Source organism: Schistocerca gregaria, chromosome 1 (assembly GCF_023897955.1).
Source record: "Schistocerca gregaria isolate iqSchGreg1 chromosome 1, iqSchGreg1.2, whole genome shotgun sequence".
NCBI lineage: Eukaryota > Metazoa > Arthropoda > Insecta > Orthoptera > Acrididae > Schistocerca > Schistocerca gregaria.
Genome location: NC_064920.1, coordinates 1,108,325,744 through 1,108,351,427, shown reverse-complemented (window position 1 = coordinate 1,108,351,427; position 25,684 = coordinate 1,108,325,744). Strand labels below are relative to the sequence as shown.

The 25,684-nt window shown below is 42.3% G+C and overlaps 1 protein-coding gene across 1 annotated transcript in view; it reads right to left on the bottom strand.

Moving 5' to 3' along the window:
• The window catches only part of LOC126315733 (protein qua-1-like), a 128,225-nt gene that overhangs the window by 72,362 nt on the left and 30,179 nt on the right, over nt 1-25,684 (bottom strand). Inside the window, exon 2 of the mRNA XM_049992706.1 lies at nt 4,662-4,889. Coding sequence (XP_049848663.1) covers nt 4,662-4,889 — 228 coding nt within the window. The remainder of the gene's footprint in view (nt 1-4,661; nt 4,890-25,684) is intronic.

Here is a 25,684-nt window from a genome sequence, read left to right as displayed (position 1 = left end):
AACACTACGTTCAAAATCGCTTAAATCTTAACAACGTGCCATTGTAGCAGCAGTAACCGATCCAACAACTGCGCCAGACACTTCTTGTCTTACATAGGCGTTGCCGTCCGTAGCGCCATATTCTGTCTGCTTATATATCTCTGCATTTGAAGATGCCTGCCTAAATCAACTTCTTTGGTGCTTCAGAGTATACGGAGTGATACACTTAATTGTTCAGTACGATGGATATGCGTACTACAATCGCAGGAATCTGTCCACAATATCAAGTGGTATGTACGGCGTGAAGAACTTTCGGTCGTCTGTAACCTAATTACAGTTTCTATTAAGGAGTCAACTCAAAAATAACAGTTAGCTAACATTTCCAGCCCCAAGGCTGAAGTCTACAAAAATTCAACCTTTGCCATCCAGAACACTTCAGCTGCGGCGACTAAGCCTTAGTTTCAACGTCATAGTCGTAAAACCATATTTCATCACCAGTTATGACCAGTTTCAGTAGTGCTGTATAGTTGTTGCCTTCATCTGGTGATTCCTGAGCAACTTGCATTCGCCGCCGTTTTAGATCAAAAGTAAACGGCTTTTTTACCCGAACAGTGAAACAATGGAAATGAGCGTCTGGCGTCGTTGGCCGGGAAGCTCCTTACGGGTCAGGTCCGGCCGCCTTAATGCAGGTCTTATTACATTCGATGCCACATTGGGCGACCTGTGCCCCTGATGGTGATGAAATGATGATGAAGACAACACAACACCCAGTCCTTGAGCGGAGAAAACCCGCGACCCAGCCGGCAATCGAAGCTGGGCCTTAGGACAGTAATCCGTCACGCTGACCACTCAGCTATCGGGGCGGACATCTGGAGCAATAGCATAGCATGAACCAGTTGATATGTCAGCACCAGCAGCTACTTCTCTGACTAATTTTCCGACTGTTCGTAGTCATTGCTTTAACTATTTCCTTGATTTGATCGGCTCATGTGCTGGGGCGTTCAGAGCACTCTCATCTTCAAAAATCTTATACCTCAACCGCTTGTAAGCCCTTGTTTCACTCATAGCAGACTCACTAAAAGGAATATTTCACATTTATGAAACTTGAATGTCCTTATTTCGTTCAGCTATCAAAATTTAATCATTTATGAAACTTGAATGTCCTTATTTCGTTCAGCTATCAAAATTTAATCAAGGTTATTCGATCCATCTTTATACTAAATAAATAATGTCTACGATACCAAAACCCATGTGACCTTCTTGACAGTTGACAATAGATTAAACATACGATATGGCTAATATTGTTCACATACTTTTCAGAATGGTTACCAAACACAATGACAAAGAATTCGTATGAAGCGGCCTAATACAACACGCTAAATTACGGATTTCCCATTATTTTTTGAACTCTCCTTTTATGGTAAGAACTCTTGTGTTTGAATGCAGCCCTTGAAAGAAAACTCCTACTTCTCAGCGGAAAAAAAAGTGTGAGCGTTAGATTCTACAGAAAATCGAAATACACTCCTGGTAATTGAAATAAGAACACCGTGAATTCATTGTCCCAGGAAGGGGAAACTTTATTGACACATTCCTGGGGTCAGATACATCACATGATCACACTGACAGAACCACAGGCACATAGACACAGGCAACAGAGCATGCACAATGTAGGCACTAGTACAGTGTATATCCACCTTTTGCAGCAATGCAGGCTGCTGTTCTCCCATGGAGACGATCGTAGAGATGCTGGATGTAGTCCTGTGGAACGGCTTGCCATGCCATTTCCACCTGGCGCCTCAGTTGGACCAGCGTTCGTGCTAGACGTGCAGACCGCGTGAGACGACGCTTCATCCAGTCCCAAACATGCTCAATGGGGGACAGATCCGGAGATCTTGCTGGCCAGGGTAGTTGACTTACACCTTCTAGAGCACGTTTGGTGGCACGGGATACACGCGGACGTGCATTGTCCTGTTGGAACAGCAAGTTCCCTTGCCGGTCTAGGAATGGTAGAACGATGGGTTCGATGACGGTTTGGATGTACCGTGCACTATTCAGTGTCCCCTCGACGATCACCAGAGGTGTACGGCCAGTGTAGGAGATCGCTCCCCACACCATGATGCCGGGTGTTGGCCCTGTGTGCCTCGGTCGTATGCAGTCCTGATTGTGGCGCTCACCTGCACGGCGCCAAACACGCATACGACTATCATTGGCACCAAGGCAGAAGCGAGTCTCATCGCTGAAGACGACACGTCTCCATTCGTCCCTCCATTCACGCCTGTCGCGACACCACTAGAGGCGGACTGCACGATGTTGGGGCGTGAGCGGAAGACGGCCTAACGGTGTGCGGGACCGTATCCCAGCTTCATGGAGACGGTTGCGAATGGTCCTCGCCGATACCCCAGGAGCAACAGTGTCCCTAATTTGCTGGGAAGTGGCGGTGCGGTCCCCTACGGCACTGCGTAGGATCCTACGGTCTTGGCGTGCATCCGTGCGTCGCTGCGGTCCGGTCCCAGGTCGACGGGCACGTGCACCTTCCGCCGACCACTGGCGACAACATCGATGTACTGTGGAGACCTCACGCCCCACGTGTTGAGCAATTCAGCGGTACGTCCACCCGGCCTCCCGCATGCCCACTATACGCCCTCGCTCAAAGTCCGTCAACTGCACATACGGTTCACGTCCACGCTGTCGCGGCATGCTACCAGTGTTAAAGACGGCGATGGAGCTCCGTATGCCACGGCAAACTGGCTGACACTGACGGCGGCGGTGCACAAATGCTGTGCAGCTAGCGCCATTCGACGGCCAACACCGCGGTTCCTGGTGTGTCCGCTGTGCCGTGCGTGTGATCATTGCTTGTACAGCCCTCTCGCAGTGTCCGGAGCAAGTATGGTGGGTCTGACACACCGGTGTCAATGTGTTCTTTTTTCCATTTGCAGGAGTGTATATCGATTGTATAGGAGCAGATAGTAGGCAATAATCCATTTAGACGAAAAAGCATTCTGTTCCATACTTGCAATAGATATACGAATCATCATGTATGACTTCCGTTCGTAAATTAATTTAATTTACTCTACAACGTTGTGTTTCGGAAGAAAATCGTCTTCTGCGTTCCCTTTAATGTTCACTCATTCGCGATGTCCAAAATTATAGTAACAAACGGAAATTTTGCAAGGTTGCATTTATTTTCCCGCAAAACAGTATAAACGGAGGGTAGTAAAGGAAAAGCAATGTAAGGAATTCAGAACTTAAGCAACTATTACAAGCATAACAGTATCCGTAAATGTTCTTCTTTTTCCAAACTTAACGGATTTGCAAACACATTCTGACAACTGGTTATTGTGTTGAGTATGCGGTGTGACAACCTCTGGAAGCAATACAGGCCTAACAATGGTGGGGCATGCTGTGAATGATGTCATCAATTTCATGTTGAGACAATAACGCCCATTCTTCCTGCAGAGCTGATCCAAGTCTTGGAGAGCGGTTGGTGGATGCTGATGCGACGCAACCCGTCTCCCTAAGCGCATCCCAGACATGCTCTATGGGATTCAAATGGGGGGAGCGAGGAGGCCACGCTATGCAGCAATATCTTCCGTTTACAAGAAAACATAAACCATCTGTGCTATATGAGATCGATCATTATCGTCGATTAATGCGAAGTCTGGTCCCACGGCACATCGCAACAGCAGCACATGAGGTTCCGAGATCTCGTCACGTTATCTAACAGCAGTTACACCTTGCGATTCACCTGTACAATTTGATGAAGAAGTGTTTGAGTGGTCAAAGTAATTTCTGCTCACATCATTAGGGATTCTCCCCGATATCAGTCTGTTTCCAGAATGTTTAGGTCCAAAAATCGAGTTCCACGTTTCCTCCAGATGCGAATCCGTCGAAAACCACTCTCAAGATCAAATCGGGACTCATCAGTGAAAAGTCATGTTGAGAACTCCACTCTAGATGTTCCTTTCTGTGAAGAAGCGTCAGAGGTACAAGTTCAGCAGGTCTCCGAGAGTAAACGCCACTCTGCTGCGCACACCATTTGCCTTGGTGCAACACCTCCAGTGGATGTGGCGAGGTCAGATGCCAGCTGCCGTGTAGTACTAAGGCGGCACCGTCGTGTCCGTATAGCTAAATAACGTCCTCTCTTTCTGATTTCACTCGTGGTCGGCTCTGCCCTCGTCTTCGGGATACGCTTTCGGTCTCCATAAACAATCGTCACTTCCGAAGACCAAGAGAACGAGTCACACTAAGCCATTGGGCCACATCAGTTTCCAACTGTCCTGCTTCCATTATTCCTATGGCCCTTCACCGTAGAGTGTCTGGTAGGCGTCTTCTCTGTGCCATACTACACCGTCAGTGACTGTATACACACCGATTGTGGATGTGGGACTACCCGGCAAACACTAGCCCGTTTGAAAGGTGCCCTGACGTCATCGTTGGCCGGAATACCATCTTCCGGGGAGAACACTGTCGTACGGACATCTGTTGACAGTTTGTAAGATTATAAATTGAATTAAATGCAAGACGGGGAAATAGCGGTTTGTTTCTCTAATTTTGGACGCCAGTGTCAACGTTGCTCGGACGTACGTTATGGAACAGCCTATAGAAGCTCCTTGTGACGTAGCTAGGTGGATAGAGTGCGGAAGACTATTATAGCAGCAGCGAGCCAGAGAGATGCGCCTTGCCTGCTTGTGGCCTCCGCCCCGCACCCGGCCGGCCTCCAGCTCTGCTCCAGCGTCCGCTGCTGGCCCCACGTCCGGCGGTGGCTCCAGCAGCGACTCCACCTCGGCGGTCACCGTCTCTGGAGCGGCCCGCGGCCCCGGCGGCGTCACGCGTGCTCGTTCCAGCCCCGGGTTCTGCACCAGCGCCGGGACTACCTCGTGGAAAGCTCCCAGATCCACGGCCAGGGCTACCTGCAACGCAGCCAACTAACTTTGAAAAAGACCAGCGACGGATACGCTGTGACACATGAATTTCAGTTCAGATGCGATGTACACTGACGCTCGCTCACACACGATCGAACTTCAAACAAATTCAGGTGACGAGCAGTAGAAGCACATAAGTCGCTACAGCTACTCTCTTGCAGACTGTTTCGAGTTTAGATATCTCGGCAGAGCGCATGTTCCGTGGTGGAGCTTATAATGGTTATTTATTTACGTGACCATTACGGCACTCCAACGTCAGTTCTCGATACCAGTAATATCGTACTATTTTTCTGCCAAGCAACAGACATATTTTTGTGACAATATTCACATTTGGTTTTATTAATGTATAGGTACTCCGATGTATCGATATATTACCGTGATAAGGTTCTTGTGTGTATTCATTTCTGTGAGACTGTCATAATTTCTGACACACTTGTAACCGTTATGGCACGAATGCGCACAGAGCAGTCTTTGTTTCACTCTGCAGAAGTGCAGTTGTTATTTCGCTTTGTAAAAGAACAGTCAAGTCTTGTGTTTGGTTAAAATGGAAATTAAATGTATGAAGATTGGCCGGCAGGAGTGGCCGAGCGGTTCTAGGCGCTGCAGTATAGAACCGCATGACCGATACGGTCGCAGGTTCGAGTCCTGCCTCGGGCATGGATGTGTCTCAAGTCCTTAGGTTAGGTTTAAGTAGTTCTAAGTTCTAGAGAACTGATGACCTCAGAAGTTAAGTCCCATAGTGCTCAGAGAAATTTGAACCATTTTTATGACGATTGATACAAAACTATTTTCTTGATGATGTGACAATTAAGAAGAAGTATATGTGAATTTACAAGAACTTTAATAAAAATGTGGATCGTGAACACCAAGTCAAAAATTATTTCTACCATACCATTGTTCTGATCTGGGATTGTTTGCTCATTTAGAACTTCCTGAAAAACGCATTTGTTAGGTCTTCAAATATTGCTGAAATACAGATCTGGACCTTCTAGCAGTCAAAGTTGAATCATCCTAGAATCAACAACATGAACCATAACAACTTCCACGAAATCTACGTGGGAATCCATTCACGATAAGTGCCAAAATTAATGACTTTTTTTACAGTGACTTCATTTTTTCCATTCTGATGATACCATCCACAATCAATAACTTTGTTGTTGCCCGATAAACCGAACATATGCTGCGTAAGTAACATTATTAATCTGATTTCTAACCTAATTTGCAAGAGGCGGTATTGTTAGAAGATACTCTTTTCATATAAAATTGGAAAATCGACGATATCTGGGATGATTCGTCAAGTATGTAAAGTTATCTAAATGAAATAAAAACACAGCGTAATGCTAACGCCAGATGAAGAAAAATTGACTGAAATGTCTCAATGATTTGGACAATACGCGATGTTTCTCCCCTGAATTGGACCTGTAAGGGGCAAAGAGAATGCAAAATCCAGAAGTTTCTTATACGAAAGCTATTCGGGAAATAAGGTCCGATCGACTGCATGATGAAAACCACAGTGAGAATCCAATGAAGCTTTGCATAGATGCGTTGGGCAGTGTCTCTAGTACGCCTGTCGATCATGTCGCGTCGCTCGTTTCAATTGTGAGCCTACAGTGAACACATAAAGATGCCTAAAACAATAATGACTCCCGCCAAATATGGGTGCCCGCAGAGAGGTTTCGCCTGATGTCATGCAACCCATTTAACGTAACTGTCATGCAGTTACTTCTTCATGACAATTCTCCAGAGGCAACGAGGACGCCCCTGCAGCATTTTCGATGGGAAGTGTCTGATAGCCCAGCGTACAGTCCAGGCTTTGCTCCCTCATGTTCATCTCTGCTCACTTGAACCGCTGTCTACGAAGACAATATTTTGGAACGGACAACGAACTGCAGACCAGCATAGAGAATTGACGGAAAGCACCGGACGCTGCCTTCTGTGACGAGGCTACTGGATATTCGGTACAACGCTACGACAAATGTCTCAGTCGGAGCGGCGGTTATGCATAGGAGTAGTCTTGAGGTGTAGCAAACTGTTCCAAATAAAACATTTTTGATTTCCGATGAGGTTTCCATTTCGTGAGCAATCGGATCTTCCTTTCCGAATAGCCCCCGCATCTATAAACACGTGTTTTTAGTACTGTTGGGGAACTATGACTGAGTGTCACTTTATCTAGGTAGACATGCGCGCTTATAGAAAGACAGTGAGTCAGGAATTTTCAGAGATTCCATACTATATGAAAAAGTCACTGAAACATATTTGGATACACAGAAAAAAGCCACGGCATGGGACTTCCTTACGTGATTGTAGCTGATGAAGCATTTGGGCTGGTGGAAAATGTAATACGACCATACAGCGGAAAGCATCTAACTTACGAACACAAAGACAGAAAGCAATCGTTAAACTTTAGCAAGTAGGTCTATTGAGGGTACTTTTGGTAAAGCGTGTACTAAGAGGAAAATAGTACAGCGACCTTTAGGTGTCAGCGTGGATTGTGCCGACACATTGTAAAAGATGACAAATGACTTAAGTAGGAAGACATTCTAAAAGAAAATCTCACAAATATAAATGCTACCCAAAATGGACGACCCACTTAATCAGCGGATAACGTTAGGGCTAAGTTTACCAACCATTTTGTTAATGAACATGCAGATCGTACGGTATGAACGGAAGTGTACTTGTTAGCATAACATTTCTCTTACCTATATTTTTCTTTTAATCATTTCCCTCGCAGTAGATCAAAACCAATTATTCTCAAGCTCGCAGCCTCAAAACTACATTTTTATTCTGTTCTGACTTTATATTCCAAAATGCTGAACTTTTTTTCTACTCTGTCAAATAGTAGCTCTATATCAATATCCTCGCCTTTGGTTTCATTCTCTTTCCGCAACGTTCCCCTAAAAAAAAAAAAAAAACTAAATAAATGACAGAAACACTCATAAAATACATCTGGTCACGACGGAAGTGCGCGGCCAACAAGACAGCACAAGGGTGTCGTCTATCTTCTTAACAGCACGTCATCGCGCGTTCGTCTACGTCTAAAGATTTTATTTCCGTTAACGAGTGATCGTATGATCGGTAATGAGTTGATTGTTAGATGTTTAAACGCGGGATTTGGAAACGCGTGTCATATTTGTGTCATCTGAACTTAGCTTTATTGTACATACTGCAACGATTCTAGTAAGGAGGGTTGAGAAAGACAAACACATTTTCCATATTGGCACACAAATATGTGAACCACTTTATAAAATACCTCAGATTTATTCGGGATAAAGGAGACCCAGAAGTACTGATGCTTGTCAAAGTGCAACACAGAACATTATGAAAGGAAAATTATTTCTGCAACGTGTCGTGAGTAGAACAGCCAGACAGGTGTTAGGGGACTTCGAAAAATGATTTACTTATTATTGTGGGACGCAAAATAACTTTTACTGAGCGTTGCAATCGATGTCACCGTTTCACTCTTGCAATCATGAATCTGAATCACGTAATCTAGCGCCACACACTACTAATACAGTACATTCTTAACAAGGCAGGAAACAGACAACACAAAACTAAATTTCATAGGAAAATGATAATGAGAGTAGAACTAATACTCGACTTTGTTGCAGTTCCAAATTTTCCGCTCGTCGTCTCTATTTTCTAGAGCTGGAGGAGAGGTCCAGGGTTTTTGCTTTCATACTAAAGACGCTTTTCCTCAGTTTCACTTTACGAGGGTGTAGTGAACATTTCGCTTTGTTGTAAAAAAAAACTGCGAAGGCTCCTACATAAGCATAACACTTTTCATGGTAGCAAAATTTTACAGATAACTCACACAAAAAAAGAGACAAATCACGCACATACTTGCTGCAACTACAGACGGGAACAAAGCAAAGGCTCTTGGAGCAAGGCTGCAACAGGTCAGATGCTAGATGGGGTCACAACAACGACTGTCCTATGATTGAATGCTGTAGCGCGGATTCAGTTCTCTATATTAGAGCATTAGCTTCTAGTATATTGTAAAAACGGCAGTGCTTCAAATTAATACAGTAATTACATTGACTTCCTGTTTTTAGGTAAGTTGACAATTTAAAAAAAAACTGCATCTTCTCATGTTAACAAAAATGTGAGAATAAAATCATCAGTAGTAATAATTTTAAATATTTATGGAATAAAACCTTTGAAATTATCTTACGCACTACTTGTATAAGGTAATAAATATTTACATTTTCTATACTGTGAATGTATTTATGAAAAGTTAAGTGCGTATTTGAACCATAAATTTAATTTTCTGTTTAGTGAATGAATAAAAATCGTTAACAAGTTGGGGAATAATATTTTGGAAAATACCTAAAATATATGTGGATTTTTTGTAACTCAAGTTATGTGAAATCTATATAACAACTTACTTTCGCAGCACAACATTATCTCACAGAAACGTGAAAAATTATTATTAGGTTATGGACAAATTTGGAAAGATAGGAGATTCCCCAAATACACCATTTTGTAGAGTAACTACACCCATGCTCCTAAATTATGGATAACGCTGATACATGGTGAACCAACGCTCTGGTGCGGGTTTAAATCACCTCGGGGTATGTGCATTTGCGGTGCATTTGCCATGCGGTCTTCGCACGTTGGCGCTGGCAGCAGTCCACATACGCAGAGGTGTGTTGGTGCATGTCAGAGTACGGTGCAGCGAGTAAGTGTGCAGACGTTTTCAGACGAGCTAATGATGACTGTGTGTTGAAAATGGCTCAAAGAACACCTATTGATGACATTATAAGGGGTTGAATACTAGGGCGACTGGAGGCTGGTAAAGCACAGCAGGCTGTAGCACGGGCCCTCCGTGTGCCACAAAGTGTGATCTCAAGATTACGGCAACGATTCCAGCAGACAGGAAACGTGTCCAGGCGCTACAGTACGGGACGTCCACAGTGTACAACGCTACAAGAAGACTGATGTCTCACCATCAGAGCCCGCAGACACACAGTCTCCAGATGACTGAACAGACATGGTTTATTCGGAGACCTGCAAGGTGCATTCCACTGACCCCTGGTCACAGGAGCGCCCGTAGAGCGTGGTGTCAAGAACACAGTACATGGTCATTGGAACAGTGGTCCCAGGCTATGTTAACCGACGAGTCCAGGTATAGTGTGAACAGTGATTCTCGCCGGGTTTTCATCTGGAGTGAACCAGGAACCAGATACCAACCCTTTAATGTCCTTGAAAGGGACCTGTATGGAGGTCTTGGTTTGATGGTGTGGGGTGGAATTATGATTGGTGCAGGTACACCCCTGCATGTCTTTGACACTGGAACTGTAACTGGTCAGGTGTATCGGAACGTCATTTTGCATCAGTATGTCCACCTTTTCAGGGCTGCAGTGGGTTCCACCTCCTCATGGAGGAGTACCTTGAAGCAGAAGATATGAAGCGAATGGAGTGGCCTGCCTGATCTCCAGACCCAAACCCCATCGAACACGACTGGGATGCTCTCAGTTGACATATCATTGCACGTCTTCAAACCCCTACGACACTTCGGGAGCTCCGACAGGCACTTGTGCAAGAATGGGAGGCTATACCCCAGCAGCTGCTCGACCATCTGATCCACAGTATACCAGCCCGTTGTGCGGCCTGTGTTCATATCCCATATTGATGTCGGGGTACATGCTCAGGAAACACTGGCGTTTTGTAGCACATGTGTTTCGGGACGGTTTTCTCAACTTAACACCAATACCGTGGACTTACAGATCTGCGTCGTGTGTGTTCCCTATGTGCCGATGCTATCAGCGCCAGTTTTGTGTAGTGCCGCGTTGTTTGGCACCACTTTCAGCAATTATCCTTACTTTATGAACATGAGTGTATTTGGAAAATATGAATATCATACTTTGCAGTCGAAAATCAGAATTAATAGTACTGAGAAGAAAGTGGTATCGCAATCCTCGGTTAACCCAGGAAGTGGCCATAAATCCTGGTTTGTTGTAAGCAGTACACTTCAAAGTCATACAGATAAAGGATAGTTTAAAGCGCGACACTATTTTCAACACAGTCCCAAAGGCTCTGTAGACTACGGACGGAACGTTCTGTCAGTCGTTCGGCTCCTCGGTGACAGAAATCCGCGCCTTGCTGATGGAGACATTCGAGAACCGCAGTGTGAACATTCTCGTCGTTGAAAAATCTCTTTCCTCTTAGATGTTCTTTCAGCTTGCCGAAGGTATGGAAACTGGAAACTGCACGGTGCAAGATGCCGACTTGCAGACCAGCATCACCCACGTCTGTGTGCCCTTGGTCTAATGATTAGCACCATTTCACTGCTTCTATAAGCGACATTCCATTTAGTCCATACAGCGTGATTTTTTTCACCGTGTACAAACTCCAGGGATTTATCGATGAGAGGATACTGAACAAAAAGGGTATAATGAACCTACGTCCGCACATGCATGTTTCCTAGGCTAGAGACCATTTATTCAGTTATACTTTGTTACAAAGATAACGGGCTAATAAGTGCTGTACCATGCAGCCATAGATACAGTATGCATAGTTTCAACCTAGAGTGTGGTACTGAAGCGGGACCAGTGGTTCGCTTCATTGCCTAAACTCTCTCTTGAGACATATTTATTCAATACCCCAACCACTGTATATAGAAATGAGGCAAGACAGTTTACTTGATAAATTGCACATTGTGTCACACTTCCTGCTCCTTTCTGTTTTCCTTGTGTGCATTAGAATCGATGAAATGCGCCATAGAAAGGTGTAGGTTGGTCCAAAGATTGTAGGAAGCAGCAGTAGGCTTTTCACGGAACAAACTAGCAAGGTTCAGAACAGTGACGGCTGTGAAGACCCGGAAAAGATCAGATCGGTGGAGTGCAGAGGGCGCAGGCTGGTCCATCAGCCAATGACTGCAAAGGACGTTGAGTCTGGCCAAGAGCCATGTTGGAGGACTGCTGGCTGGGACGCGCGGAAGAGCGGACACGCACGTCGTGGTGTTCCTCGGTGAATACGGTAAAAAGCAGCAAAGGTGGTAGATATTGGTGTAAAATGTTTGGGAGTATGGCAGTACAGGTGCAGGAGTACTCTAAGTTGCTTAATAAAAATTTTTTAGGGAATTTTCTTGCGCGATCTATTGTCCAGTGGATTTTTGGCGCGATTTGTTCACGATGCACCATCAGTGCATCCTATAAACTTTTTCTAATAAAAGGAGAGTGAGTCAGTATAATGATTCATAGGCTTTTGTAACAATTTTCATGTAGTTATTTGCTTGATTCAAATGTTTTCTGTTTTTAATCTTGTGATCACGCCACGTGATTGTTAGGAGAAGAAGAGTGCGGTAGTTACTGTAATACTTTTTTTTAAAAAAATGGTTCAGCATCTCTGTAAATTACATTGCTAATTTCTTGGGTTGCGCATTGGCATGCCACACAGTGCAGGCACGTACGTACATTTGTCAGTGTACAATTTCATGAAAATGCATGGGAGTGCTGTGGTAATGACAGTAATTTTATACATACTATTCCCCAATAGTGTGGCAAATATGAACTAGAGTAAGACCAATCAGGTATTTTAATAGATATTATGAACGTAGTTTTAAACCAAAAGAATCCATTTTTCAATGCATAAATATCAGTAATATAAAATTTTAAACTGCTTTTGCCCCTTTCTTTCATCTTTCGGTAATTAAAGTAAAATTCTGATCTCAGATGCAAATAGCACGCGATTACGGCCTTCAGGCTATACGCTTTGGATGTGTGTGCATGCATAGCGTTATTCATTACGCCGATATACCTTTTGTTATTACATTAATTAACTTCGGCTCTAATTAAAAGAATATACCAGAACGCCACTGGTTTTGCACATTCAACCACAGCGTGTAGCAATATGAAGGTCATAAGTTGAAACAATGCCAAATACAGCTATTGCAGACTTTCAGGTAAAGGCACAATATAAGTTGCTCTATCTCAGACGTATTAAAAAAAATATCAGGCATAATGATGAGCTGAAGGTAACCTAGCAGTATTGTTGCTTATACGTCGTACCCTATCGGCCTCTCCTGCCATAGTAATTGGTAATGTTATGTCCGATTCACTTCTCTTGCTGACTATCCTTGAGTGAATGTGATACAGCGTTGTACACAATGGTTCTGTATTCGAATCGAGAGCTTGCCGACATGGCGCTTACTTAGGGAAAGGCAAATGGCAACGGGGTGCACGCAGCAAGGTTGTATCGGGAGACCCATCCCCGCGGACAAAAAACACAGCATCCAATGTTTGCAACAATGTTTCGCCGTTTGTCTGAGACAGTATCTTTTCAAGAAGCAGGAAATCATGAAGGACGCACTTGAAATGTTCGGACACCAGACTTGGAGGAAAATGTGATTAATACTTTGGAAGGCGACCGCCGCGTCAATACCAGGCAGTTGGCCCGCCAGTACAGGGTAAGCCAGACGACGACCGTGTGGAACATTCTCCATGACAGTTGTTACTACCCTAATCACAGCGTGTGCAGGGCTTACTAGCGACAGACTTTCAACATCAGGAGTAGTTTTGTCACTGGTTTCTTCACCAGGCAACCACGATTCTGAGATATGTGTCATCCATCCTATTCACAGATGAGGCCACCTTTGTGCGGAGTGGTAGCTTCAACTTTCATAACAGTCATCTGTGGGATAGTATGTAGGACCCCCTGGTATGGTGACAGCGAATCATCAGCGTCGATGCAGCCGTAATGCATGGACCAGGATAATTGGCGACCTAACTTTGGGTCTAGTCTTCTTTCCACGACCCCTAACAGGCAGGAACAATTGGCGTTTATTGTGGGTGACCTTGCCCCCCCCCCCTTGCTAGAAGAAGCGCCATTAATGATTCGAAGGGTTATGTGGCTGCTACACTATGGTGCTCCAACCCACTTCGTCGTCAACGTTCACGAGCGTTTCAATCATGTCTTACCTGGTCGATGGATCGGACGATGGGACCCAGTTCATGGTTAATAGCCTATTCGTTCACCGGATCTCAGCCCGTGCGACTTTTGGTTATGGGGACATCTCAAAAGCATCGTTTGTGGAGAGCCCATTCCAGAAGTGGAGACACTGGAGCAGCGTATTCATGCTGCCTTTGACACTGTTCGGATGCAGCCTGGCCGATGTGAATGTGTGAGACAGAACATGCTACGGCACGAACATGCAAGCGTTGAGGCACATGGAAACCATTTTCGACACATTCTGTAACTGCATCTGCGTGGTACAGCGCGCATTAGACCTCAATCTCTGTAACAGTGAATGATTGAATAAATGGGCTCTAGCGTGGAAACCAAGCATTTCTGGACGTAAGTTCATTAGACATTTTTTGTTCCTTATCCTATCATCGATCAATCCCTAGAGTCTGTACAAGTTGGAAAAATATTTACCCTGTACAAAAGGCAACGCCCTGACTGAGTGAGTGACTGACTCATAATTGCCCAGACCAAACCGCTAAGGATAAAAATTGAAGTTTGGAGAGGTCTTGGATCTGATACTGTAGGAATCGTTTAAGAAGTGATCGTCCTGGTGGGTCAAATAGGGGATGAAAGCCTTTTTGAAAGTATGTCATTATTAAGGGAATCTTTAATATAGAACTACGAAACCTGCTATTTTGTTACTCATTCAGAAAGTAAAACATTCGTGTTTCAGCGGTGTGGCCGTCGCGCAGCCAAAACGTTACCGTATGCGGTGTGGGACTGAGCACCATGACGTCATTGGTGACGGGTCTGCTTTGTAAACACGCCGGCGGCGTCCACACGACAGTGAACCACTTGACAGTGGCAGAGGAGGTCTCTGCCGAAAGCTCGTGGGCAGTTAACCACTTGACACGGCTTGACACTTCACCACATTTTTTAATGCTTAATGATCTTGTAAGAAATGACACCCCCGCTTCGTTTATGAGAGCCAATTTTCTCTTACTATTCAGTCTATTGCGCGACAGATCCATTTTTACGTATCGGATTTCATTGGGAGCAATCCGTTTCTCGGTCAGTCCAGCCGGGACAAATTATTAAATCGACTGAGAGTTGGGTTATCTCGACGCAGCCTCTTGCAGACGTTAACTGGCCAAGTCCGTCGGAATGCACAATGGACGTGAATGGATGCAGGTGGTCAGACAGGATGGTTACGTACGTGTCCCTGTTAGAATCGTATCTAGACGCATCAGGGGTCCCATATAACTCCAGCTGCGAGGTCGTCTCGATACCCGTACACGTCCATCCTCTCGATACAATTTTAAATGAGACTCGTCCGAACAAGGAAACACGTTTCCAGCCAATAACAGTCCAGTGGCGATGTTGACAGGCCCATGCGAGACATAAAGGTTTGTGTCGTGCAGTCATCAAGAGTACAAAAGTGAGCCTTCGGCTCCGAAAGCCCGTATCAATCATGTTTCGTTCAATTGTTCACACGCCCAGCATTGAAATCTGCAGCAATTTGCAAAAGGGTTCCACTTCTGTGACGTTGAACGATTCTCTACAGTCGTCGTTGGTCCCGCTCTTGCAGGATCTTCTTCCGGCCGCAGCGATGTCAGAGATCTGATGTTTTACCGGAATCCTGATATTCGCGGCACACTCGTGAAATGGTCGTACGGAAAAATCCCCACTTCATCGCTACCTCTGTGATGCTGTGTGCCATCACCTGTGCGCCGACTATAGCACCACGTTCAAACTCACATAGCTTGCCATTGTAGCAGCAGCAACCGATCTAACAACTGCGCCAGACACTTGTTGTCTTATATAGGCGTTACCGACCGCAGCGCCTTATTCTGCCTGTTTACATATCTCTGTATTTGAATACACATGTCTATACGAGTTTATCTGGTGCTTCAGTGATTTTCTTGCGGCGGTGCACTTTGCTTCAGGGCAGACTTTCGACGTTATTCGGAAGACAGTAGTAAACAGCGCCACCGCACACTATGCAAGGCAGCCTGCGAGTCCCCCTTTGCAGGATGGAGGCCACTGCGGATAGACAGCGGCTACCGGAGCAGAACGCCGAGGCCCGGCCGTCAGCCTTGCGGCAACGCGGCGTCGCTTCGGCACGCTCTCGCTAGGGTAGCGAAATCGCTCGGGAAAACGATCTTGCGTAAGCTGGGTGCCGCCAGTGGGAGGGGAACCACAACAGCACCGACATCATGTTCGCTGCAGTCTGTAACTAACTTCGTTTGCAGAGCATAGTGATGGCCGATTCGTAGACGTCTAGACGTCGAAACACGTCCTCATTCGGGATTGGGTTCCATTAGTTAGTTTGTGCATCATGACCACACAACAAATACTGCAAACAAGGGAAACTCCAGCATTAGTAGGATAATTTGAAACCGTTTTTTGTTACTACGTATCGATTTAAATCACAGATTGATCATCCTCAGTGCTAAAATAAAATAAAAACGCAAAAACTCAAACCTGAACGGTCAAATTCATTTCTAGATTTCCGGAAAGCATTTGACACGGTGCCTCATTGCAGACTGTAACGAAGCTACAAGCATATGGAATATGTTCACAGATATCTGAGTAGCTCGAAGACTTCTTGAGTAATAGAACCCAATAAGGTGTCCTCGACGGCGACGGCGAGTGTTGTCAGAGTCAAGACTATCGCCAGGAGTGTCCCAGGGAAGTGTGACAGGACAGTATATATGGTTCATTTGGCTCTGAGCACTATGGGACATCTGAGGTCATCAGCCCCTAGAACTACTTAAACCTAACTAACCTAAGGACATCACACACATCCATGCACGAAGCAGGATTCGAACCTGCGACAGTAGAGGTCGCTCGGTTCCGGACTGACGTACCTAGAACCGCTCGGCCACACCGGCCGGCTGACAGTATATACATAAATGATTTGGTGGACAGGGTGGGCAGCTGTCTGCGGTTGTTTGCTGATGATGACGTGATGTACGGTAAGGTGTCGAGGTTGAGTGACTGTAGGAAGGTACCAGACGACTTAGACAAAATTTCCAGTTGGTGTGACTTATGGAAATTAGTTCTAAATGTGGAAAAATGTAAGCTAATGCGGATGAGTAGGAAGAACAAACCTGTAATGTCCGCATACAGTATTACTAGTGTCCTGCCTGACAGTGTTAAGTCACTTAAATATCTGGACATAACGTTGCAAAGCGATATGAGGCGGAACGAGCATTTGAAAACTGTGGTAGGGACGAGAAATGGTCGACATCGGTTTATTGGGATAATTTTAGGGAAGAGTGGTTCACTTTTAAAGGAGATCGCAAACACGGAAGTGTTATAGAGACGCTTCGGGAACTCAAATGCGAGTTCCGGGAGGAAAGGTGACATTCTTTTTGAGAAACGCTTTTGAGAAAATTTAGAAAAGCCGCATTTGAAGTCGACTGCCGAATGATTCTACTGCCGCCAACGTACATTGTGTGTAAGTACCACGAAGATGAGACACGAGAAATTAGGGTTCATACGGAGGCGTACAGACCGTCGCTTTTCCCTCGCTCTATTTGCGAGTGAAATAGGTGGTAAAATTACAAGTAGTGGTACAGGATACCCTCCGCCACTCACCTTACGGTGGCTTTCAAAGTGTCTATGAGTTTCACAAGGTAAAGTACATACCAAACTACTTCCAGTAGACTCATGTAATCGTGCACGAGATACAGTTTCAAACATAGACGTTTATCGTGCATAACATGCCGCAACTAGCAGGCAAGCTTCAGACTGAGCCAGCTGCTCACAAAAATCTACGCAGCCAAGCTCCGTCTCTGTGGTGGCCGTCATCAGCGCCCTTTTTACTGAATACTGATACAGAGCATTTGTTTGCACAGAAGAAGACAATAGGTTGTACAGTGATTTATATTAAATAGAATTAGAAAGTTAAAGGTATATGCCATAAAAATTGTACAAGAATGTATGAACACAACTAGCGCTAACTACTTTCTTCAAACGTAGAGGTGTCAGAGGCAGATATCTCGATCACCTCGAAGAGGTGGAGATAATCTGCAGTCAAAAATCACCCGACAGTGTGCTGCTTAACGAGCAGCTCTTTGTAGGCTAGCTGGTTTCTCGAATTTAAAAATGAGACGTCCATCAGTCTTCTAGGAAGACGTTAACAAGCCTTTGAGTATGGGAACGTTTTCCATACAGTTTATCTGTACATATTTCTTTTGCTAACTTGGTTCCCATTGTATTCCTAACGATACGGCACATCAAACTATGTTACCATAGTTCTCATATTGTATATTTGTTACTATAAAAAGTTGGTATTAACATCATCTAAAAGCATTCTGTATCAGTTCGTCTAGTGATCAGCATCTGCAATTAAAATTGAAAGAATAAAAAGTTTTGCATCTATAATTTTATACACTGCCATGTAAATATTTTATTAAATAACACTGAGATATATTTATGTAGATTTTAAAATATCTTTTAGAACAATCTTAGCAGTACCAATGCACTTTCCATTATGTATACTACCAGAGAGGGTGGGAGGGGTGGAGGTAGAGGACAATGACTTACTAACCACCTCAATTTTTTTTAAAAAATGTTGTTCATTATCATTCCCAGCATACTTCCTAACATATGTGACGTGAACGAAGGACTCTGAACCCCAAAATTTGTGTATGACATTTGTTTTGAAAAGTTGCACTACTACTAAGACTTAAATTTTTAGGTTAAGTTTCAGTGAATAATTTTGAAAACCATACAATCATGTAGAAACAATCATTAAAATAATAAATATTTTTTGAAACTTGTAAAATGGAAGGTATGAGACTAGATTACATTATTATGAAAAGGTGGACAGAAAGAGCCCCCTCCTCCCCAATTGGTACTGAGAGGTTTAATGAATTTAATATTTGACATTAAGAAAGTAAACAAGAAAGAGTTTAGAGCAGATTTGAAATTATGTTGGAAATTTGTTGAAAGCGCTAAGTGCTCTCATTATCAAGTATTCGATGATTATATACCGGGTGATTTGCCCTTCGTTTAAGCAAAAGATACTTCTTCGCGCCTCTCAATTTTTATGACGTCATGTCTCCGATATAATTATGCATTCAGTGCTATAATAGGAAACTCTGCGCAAAATGTGTTACGAATACAGTTAATAGTAAAGGAGCAAAAAAATTAAAACGTCATACCTGATACTGTAGCTTTACTGCATGAACAGTGAAAATATATGAACCAATAAACTTCTTCCCTTGCAGCATTTTGTGAGTGGTGTCAACAACAAAAAGTTTCGTAAAGACTTGAAATTATATGTAAAATTTGCTGCATTAAGAAGTGCTCTGATGCTCAAATACCGGATGAACATGTTCTGGGCACTAGTGCTTGGGAATTACTCTTCCACAATATATATAACTGACATAATTGTCTTATTGAGTTGAGCTTTTCACACAAGATTATACCTCTTAATGAGCAGATGACATCAACACTTTAAGTTTTTAAACCTGATCACTACTTACATGAAATGCTTAAGACCAAGTTCTTATTGTGCCAGGCAACATGCAAGCTGATGTCGGTTCGGTGTACCGAGATAGAAGCTTAGTAATGTAGGTGCCTGGTTAATACCCGTCTGGCCATCCATTTTTTGCTTTCTATTATTTTTCTAAATCAGATATGGCCAATGAATTTCGAGATGGACCTAACATTGACAGAAGTAGAGGAAGCGATAGAGGTCATGAGAAGAGGAAACGCATCTGGACTGGATGAAGTAAATGTAGAGCTGGGAGAGTCCAAGTGAACCGTATGAGACGAAAGGACACCTGAAGACTGGAAAACGAGAATCACAGTGTCAGTTTTTAACGAGGGTTGCAGAAACTACCTCAAAATTGTTTTGCATAGGCGATGCTGGAAAGTTAAGAACTGTATTGTGCAGTTTACAGTTGTATTACCTTATAACGAAGACAACCGCTTTCGATCATCCATCAGATCATTTCCAACTCTTTTACTCCAAAATGTGAAAATCAGATAACAACTGTGTACAATTCTAATCCGTAGCCAAAATATGTATAGACGTTGCACGTAGAGCGTCAAACATAGTCACAAGAAAGTACTAACTAAGCTATGCACTGTCATAGCTGCAATGTCAAATGTAACTTATAGAATGTTTCATTACTATTATCAACTGTCTAAGGGTAACAATTATTTCCCGACAACGTTAGAGACGGATGTATCCACCCTGTTTTCTCGCTTGGAACTGAATAGGTCAGAGATTTTACGATGGAAGCCCTAAGAGTTCCAGAGACATAATGACTAACGAATTAATCAATCTGTCAACACCACAGTCTAACATAACAGTCGCGACACTCCATGTCGTTCTTGTTATCCAAAAAGACAGCAGCGCCCCAAGTGGCTAGCAACTGACACTACCGAATACGATATCGGACTATTGCAAATCCTAACGTTAATATTGGTTTTTAACATAGCTTTCAGAAAAAGGAGTTTATGTAATGCCATAAAAATCAACAATAACTAAAAAATGACACCACATTTGTCATTATTTAGTTTCTTAAGGACGCTGGGGGGTACGAAATGGTACATTACAGGGAAGATTGTATATTATTCTCTTGTAACGTACAGACATCTACTGAATAACGTTGTTTTCCTTTAATAACAAAGAATTACTAATAAGCAATAGAAGACCTTACCTCTTGGACAAATACGTCGCATATCTATCCAATACACCAGAGTATTATTCGCTACACTTTCAGTCAAATCAGTGAAAGTGGAAACCAAGAAATCTATATGGAATGTAATAACTATATTATTTAACATACCATATAAGCCACCACAGCTGTAGCGGAAATGAAAACCACACAGACGTGACAATAAATCGTCAAACGCAATGGAACTGTTTTCGAACTTAGAAGGAATTAGTTCCACAATTGTTGCTAAATATGAGCAACAAACGGCAAGAAACATTATCACGTTCGCTTTTTAAGAGAAAGTAATTACATTTACTAACACATATGCGTTTTAGAAAGTCGAATGAAGTGTAAGAATGGGCAAGTCATCAACCTCGAAAATATTTATAAGTGTCAAGGAAAGAGCATACGATAATAACAACAGACAACAGCAGAAATATGTACTTCTCAAGCATGAAGTATGTGTTTATATTCTCTTGCTTTCAGCGGAATAAGCAGAAAATATTTTCAGAAGCATTTGTTCATGAATAAGTCGTATCTTATGTCGTTGAATCAATGTGATTTTATTGTTTTATCTGTATTTCACGGTAATTCATGTCTTTTGGTATATTGACTAACGCATGGGACGCACAAATACAACAACCATTTCGTTAATTAAGCAGAAAATAACTAAAATCAAGCATTGTCCTTACAAAGCATGTGATTGTCTGCTTGCTGACCACTTGGAACGCTAGTGTCACTCCAGCTGTCAAACAGTAACAACCTTCGCATCAGTGTGTCGTGACTGTATTAGACTGTGGTCAACATATCAGATATGCCAAATACTCCATAATATAACTAATGATTGCATAACCAGTCTGTAATTTTTTATTTGTTCACTACATAGCACTAATCATGTTTAAAAATTATGAATAAGATGAATAAAATCATTCGAAACATTCATGTGTAATCTATAGTAGTAAAACAACATATACAATTTGCAAGATGACTAGTATATCAGATTTTCTTAATCGTACAGTGTAACTCGTTATAGAAAAGTTGAAATAACTTAAGTGTGTGTGTGCTGCATAAAATGCAATTATGTGGCGTTACAAGTTAACAAATGTTACAAAGTAATTCAACTATCCTGTAACTCAACTATCCTGACCACCAAAGTCTGACTGCAAACTATGTTATTTTTTTAATAAACAAAGCGATTGTCCATGGTCGTCCATATCCTCATCAGATGACACCTGCCTCAAAGTATGATTCGTACTTGTTATATGTATTCATAACATGTTAAAATAAAGTGGGTGGTTGTACTATGTACTGATGTCAGTAACTTGCAATTACAGTCAGATAAATGGAAGAAAGTGTTTAACTACATTTTATTTCAGTATCTGATCTGCTCATATCTCCCTGTTTGAAATAACGAAATCGTCTACACACACTCACAGACAATCTCTAACACAATCAGTGGTCACACTCAATTGTCTATGCAACCTTACACAGTCACATGTCACATGTACATTTGCAAAAAAAAAAAAAAAAATACTGGTTAGTAGTGTGTTTGCATTAGTGTGTGGCAGACAAAGTATTGTTCGTTTGTTAACCAATAACGATACAGCTATTTTTTGTCCAATATATATACATATGACAGTGTGCAGTAAAAAGCAGATTTGAGAAAAAATGTAATAATTTTGAAACTTTTACTGATTTGGAGTATGTAAGTGTATACCTACAAGATGGTATAGAGATGTTTGTCAACACACATGATAATATCTTTATTTCACACTGTGTAACAAGTAGAGAGCACACATTGATATGCCATGCGATTTAGTACTTTGATGCATTTATATGACTGTAATTGCTGGTAATGGACCTCATCAGTTTATTCATGGACTTACTTTACTTCAACACTATATGAATACAGCTATCCAGTGTGAATTAACACTTTGAGATCAGTGTTTCTGATACTGATGTAGAGATCCATGGAGAATTTTTTTGTTTATGAAAAAAATTGTAATCAGTTTGGCAGACAGTGTAGTTTAATTACTTTGTTGCATTTGTTAACTTACAATGATATAGCATCGCATTTTATGTAATAATTTTGAAACTTTTACTGATTTGGAGTATGTAAGTGTATACCTACAAGATGGTATAGAGATGTTTGTCAACACACATGATAATATCTTTATTTCACACTGTGTAACAAGTAGAGAGCACACATTGATATGCCATGCGATTTAGTACTTTGATGCATTTATATGACTGTAATTGCTGGTAATGGACCTCATCAGTTTATTCATGGACTTACTTTACTTCAACACTATATGAATACAGCTATCCAGTGTGAATTAACACTTTGAGATCAGTGTTTCTGATACTGATGTAGAGATCCATGGAGAATTTTTTTGTTTATGAAAAAAATTGTAATCAGTTTGGCAGACAGTGTAGTTTAATTACTTTGTTGCATTTGTTAACTTACAATGATATAGCATCGCATTTTATACAATAAATACATTGTGTTTTATTTGTTGACTTGTAACGATATGGTATTCCATTGTGTACAGTATACTTATGTAATTTCAACTCATTTAGGTTGAGTTGTACAGTATGTCTAAAAACTTTGATAGACTAGTTATGTTATATCAATTAGAAATTGTTATTGTTGATGTTTTTAACGATTGTGAACACAGTACATGGCAAATAGTGAAGAAATAATAACGTAGAACGTGGGGCTCGTAATCAGTGGTCGAATTATAGAGCATCACTAGCATATGTCTTATGTTAACAGACATAACTGTTAAACATAGACAGTTGATAAGGGCAATGGAATGTTCTATGTGTTACATTTGGCACTGCAGCTGTAACAATGCAGAACTGAACTGTTTTTTTATAAGTTCTTACTTGCTATACTGTATGATGCTCTGCTTTTGACTTCAATACACATGACAGTTGTGGATTAGAACTGTAAGGACTTGCTACACGGTTTTCTCCTTTTCGTATGAGATAGTCTGATGCAGGACATTCATAGATTATCTGAGTTAAAATATTCTTAATCTGCATCAACATTTTCAGGTAGTTTCTTTGACACATCATATGGTCAATGTATTTGAGAAGACTGTGGAAAAGTGAGTACAATAGATAAGAGAAGAACTGAAAGGTGAAAATTTGAATTGGGAACAAGAATGTGGATCGAATTTTGAGTGCAAGTCAACTCCAAGAGAGACATTATGAACATGGAATGAAAAAGCTTTAGTAGTGGTATTCCTGGACAATGAGAAGGTGCATGACAGTGTAAAATTGTCTTAGATTTGGGAAACTCCTCAGAAAATATGAATTGGAAAGCTGTGAGAGGAATAAAGGAAATGCATCAAGGAAGAATGAATTATGTAAAAGTAGGAGAAAAGACAGACTACTTTGAACAGAAGATTGGGCTGAAGCATACTAGAATATTTATTTATTTACTTACTTGTGCACAAAGCATGAATGCCAGGCTTCATTGCTATACACTACTACTGTCTTGTAAAATTTGTACTTAATTTAATAAAACTGATAGAAGTAAGGGATTTAAAATAAATATGAGTGATTTCATTTAATTTTATGTATTATTTGACCTCAAGAGTACAAGAATTGTTTGTAGGACAGAAAGAGGTCACACAGAACAAGTGGTGCCTCCAACAAAGCCATTCAGAACCTACATTTCAAACTACATATAATAAGCGAAACCTGTTTGGTGACTGAAATAACTGTCTCACTAAACCTAATCGCGAATCAAATGTAGTTCACAAACAGGGCGGAATATGGCTCACCTGACTGTAACTATGAGTGCCACTCTGCTGTGTATCAACATAAGGCCTAAAAAATCTCGCTAATCCAGCGTGACTCAGCAAAAATTTAGTTGTACAGAAATGTTATCTTTCGATCCATAATAGTTCCATAAGAGGGGCTTTTTTTAATTAAGCTAGCATTTTGCTAGTATAAGCCCACTGCCGATTTTACTTTTCTCCTTCTCAGCACACTTAAGTGCTGCCACTTTTAGTAACATGCTATAACAAACACTGTAACCAAAATACATCTCCACTCTCATGGAGCCTCGAAAAAATAGCATGAACAGGAATTCTTTGTCCTCGTTTAAAACTTGGAAAGCATACCTAGGATCTGAACGCCCTGGCTCCTGATTGGCTGAAGCCACACTCACATCAAAGAACGTCGGCACAGAAACCTACCAAAACCACAACAGACATATGGCGTCGATCTGTGGTTTCAGAGATAACAGCAAAAGTTGCTTGCGAATAGTCGACACATACCAAACTGAGTATCTAGAAGTCGGCTAATACACCTATAGAAAAAAAATCGCAAAATCAAGAAGGACTTTGACATCAATGAAAGTTGGTATGTGTGTTTATAGATCTGAAACGTACCAAACTGAGTATCTGGAAGTCGGCTAATACACCGATAGAAAAAAAAATCGCAAAATCAAGAAGGACTTTGACATCAATGAAAGTTGGTATGTGTGTTTAGATCTGAAACGTGACGTTTATTCAGATTTCGAGCTAGTCGCATGAGAATGGCGCTAGCAGCACCACATTGAAGATGAAAATCATGTATGCTTTCAATAAACGCTGTGACTGGCGTGAGCGTTACTTGCCTTTAAGATTGGATGTGGTGAGGTGATGTTATCAAGAATGCCTTCAAGGCGACAAAGAGGCTATTATCAGCACCTAATTGAGTTTGAATGCGGTCGTGTAATAGTGCTACAAGTTGGACGTTCCTTCTGTAGTACTGCACAAATACGTGGCAGAAATGGAGGCACTGTACATGATTCCTGGCAGCAGTGATCATGGAAGTGTACAGTCTGTAGAAGATCAGGCTCCACACAGCTACGCAGCACTACTGAGAGGGAAGGCCATCGTGTTCGGCATATGGCTCTGGCGCATCGTACTGCATCTGTAGAAGCAATTTGATCAGCAGTTGACATTCCACTGACCTCAAACCACCGCCATTTTGCGACTTCAGTGGTGTCAAGCAAGAGCTAATTGGAGGCTCTTGAAGACTGCTGTGTTTCCTAATGAAAGCTGGTTCTGCCTCGGTGCCAGTGATGGCTGTGTGTTGGTTGGGAGGAGACCAGACGAAGGCCTAGAAACAGCATGTCCCTTGCTAGAGAGACTGGACCTGCACCTGGAGTTATGGCCTGGGGTGGGATTTCGTATGACA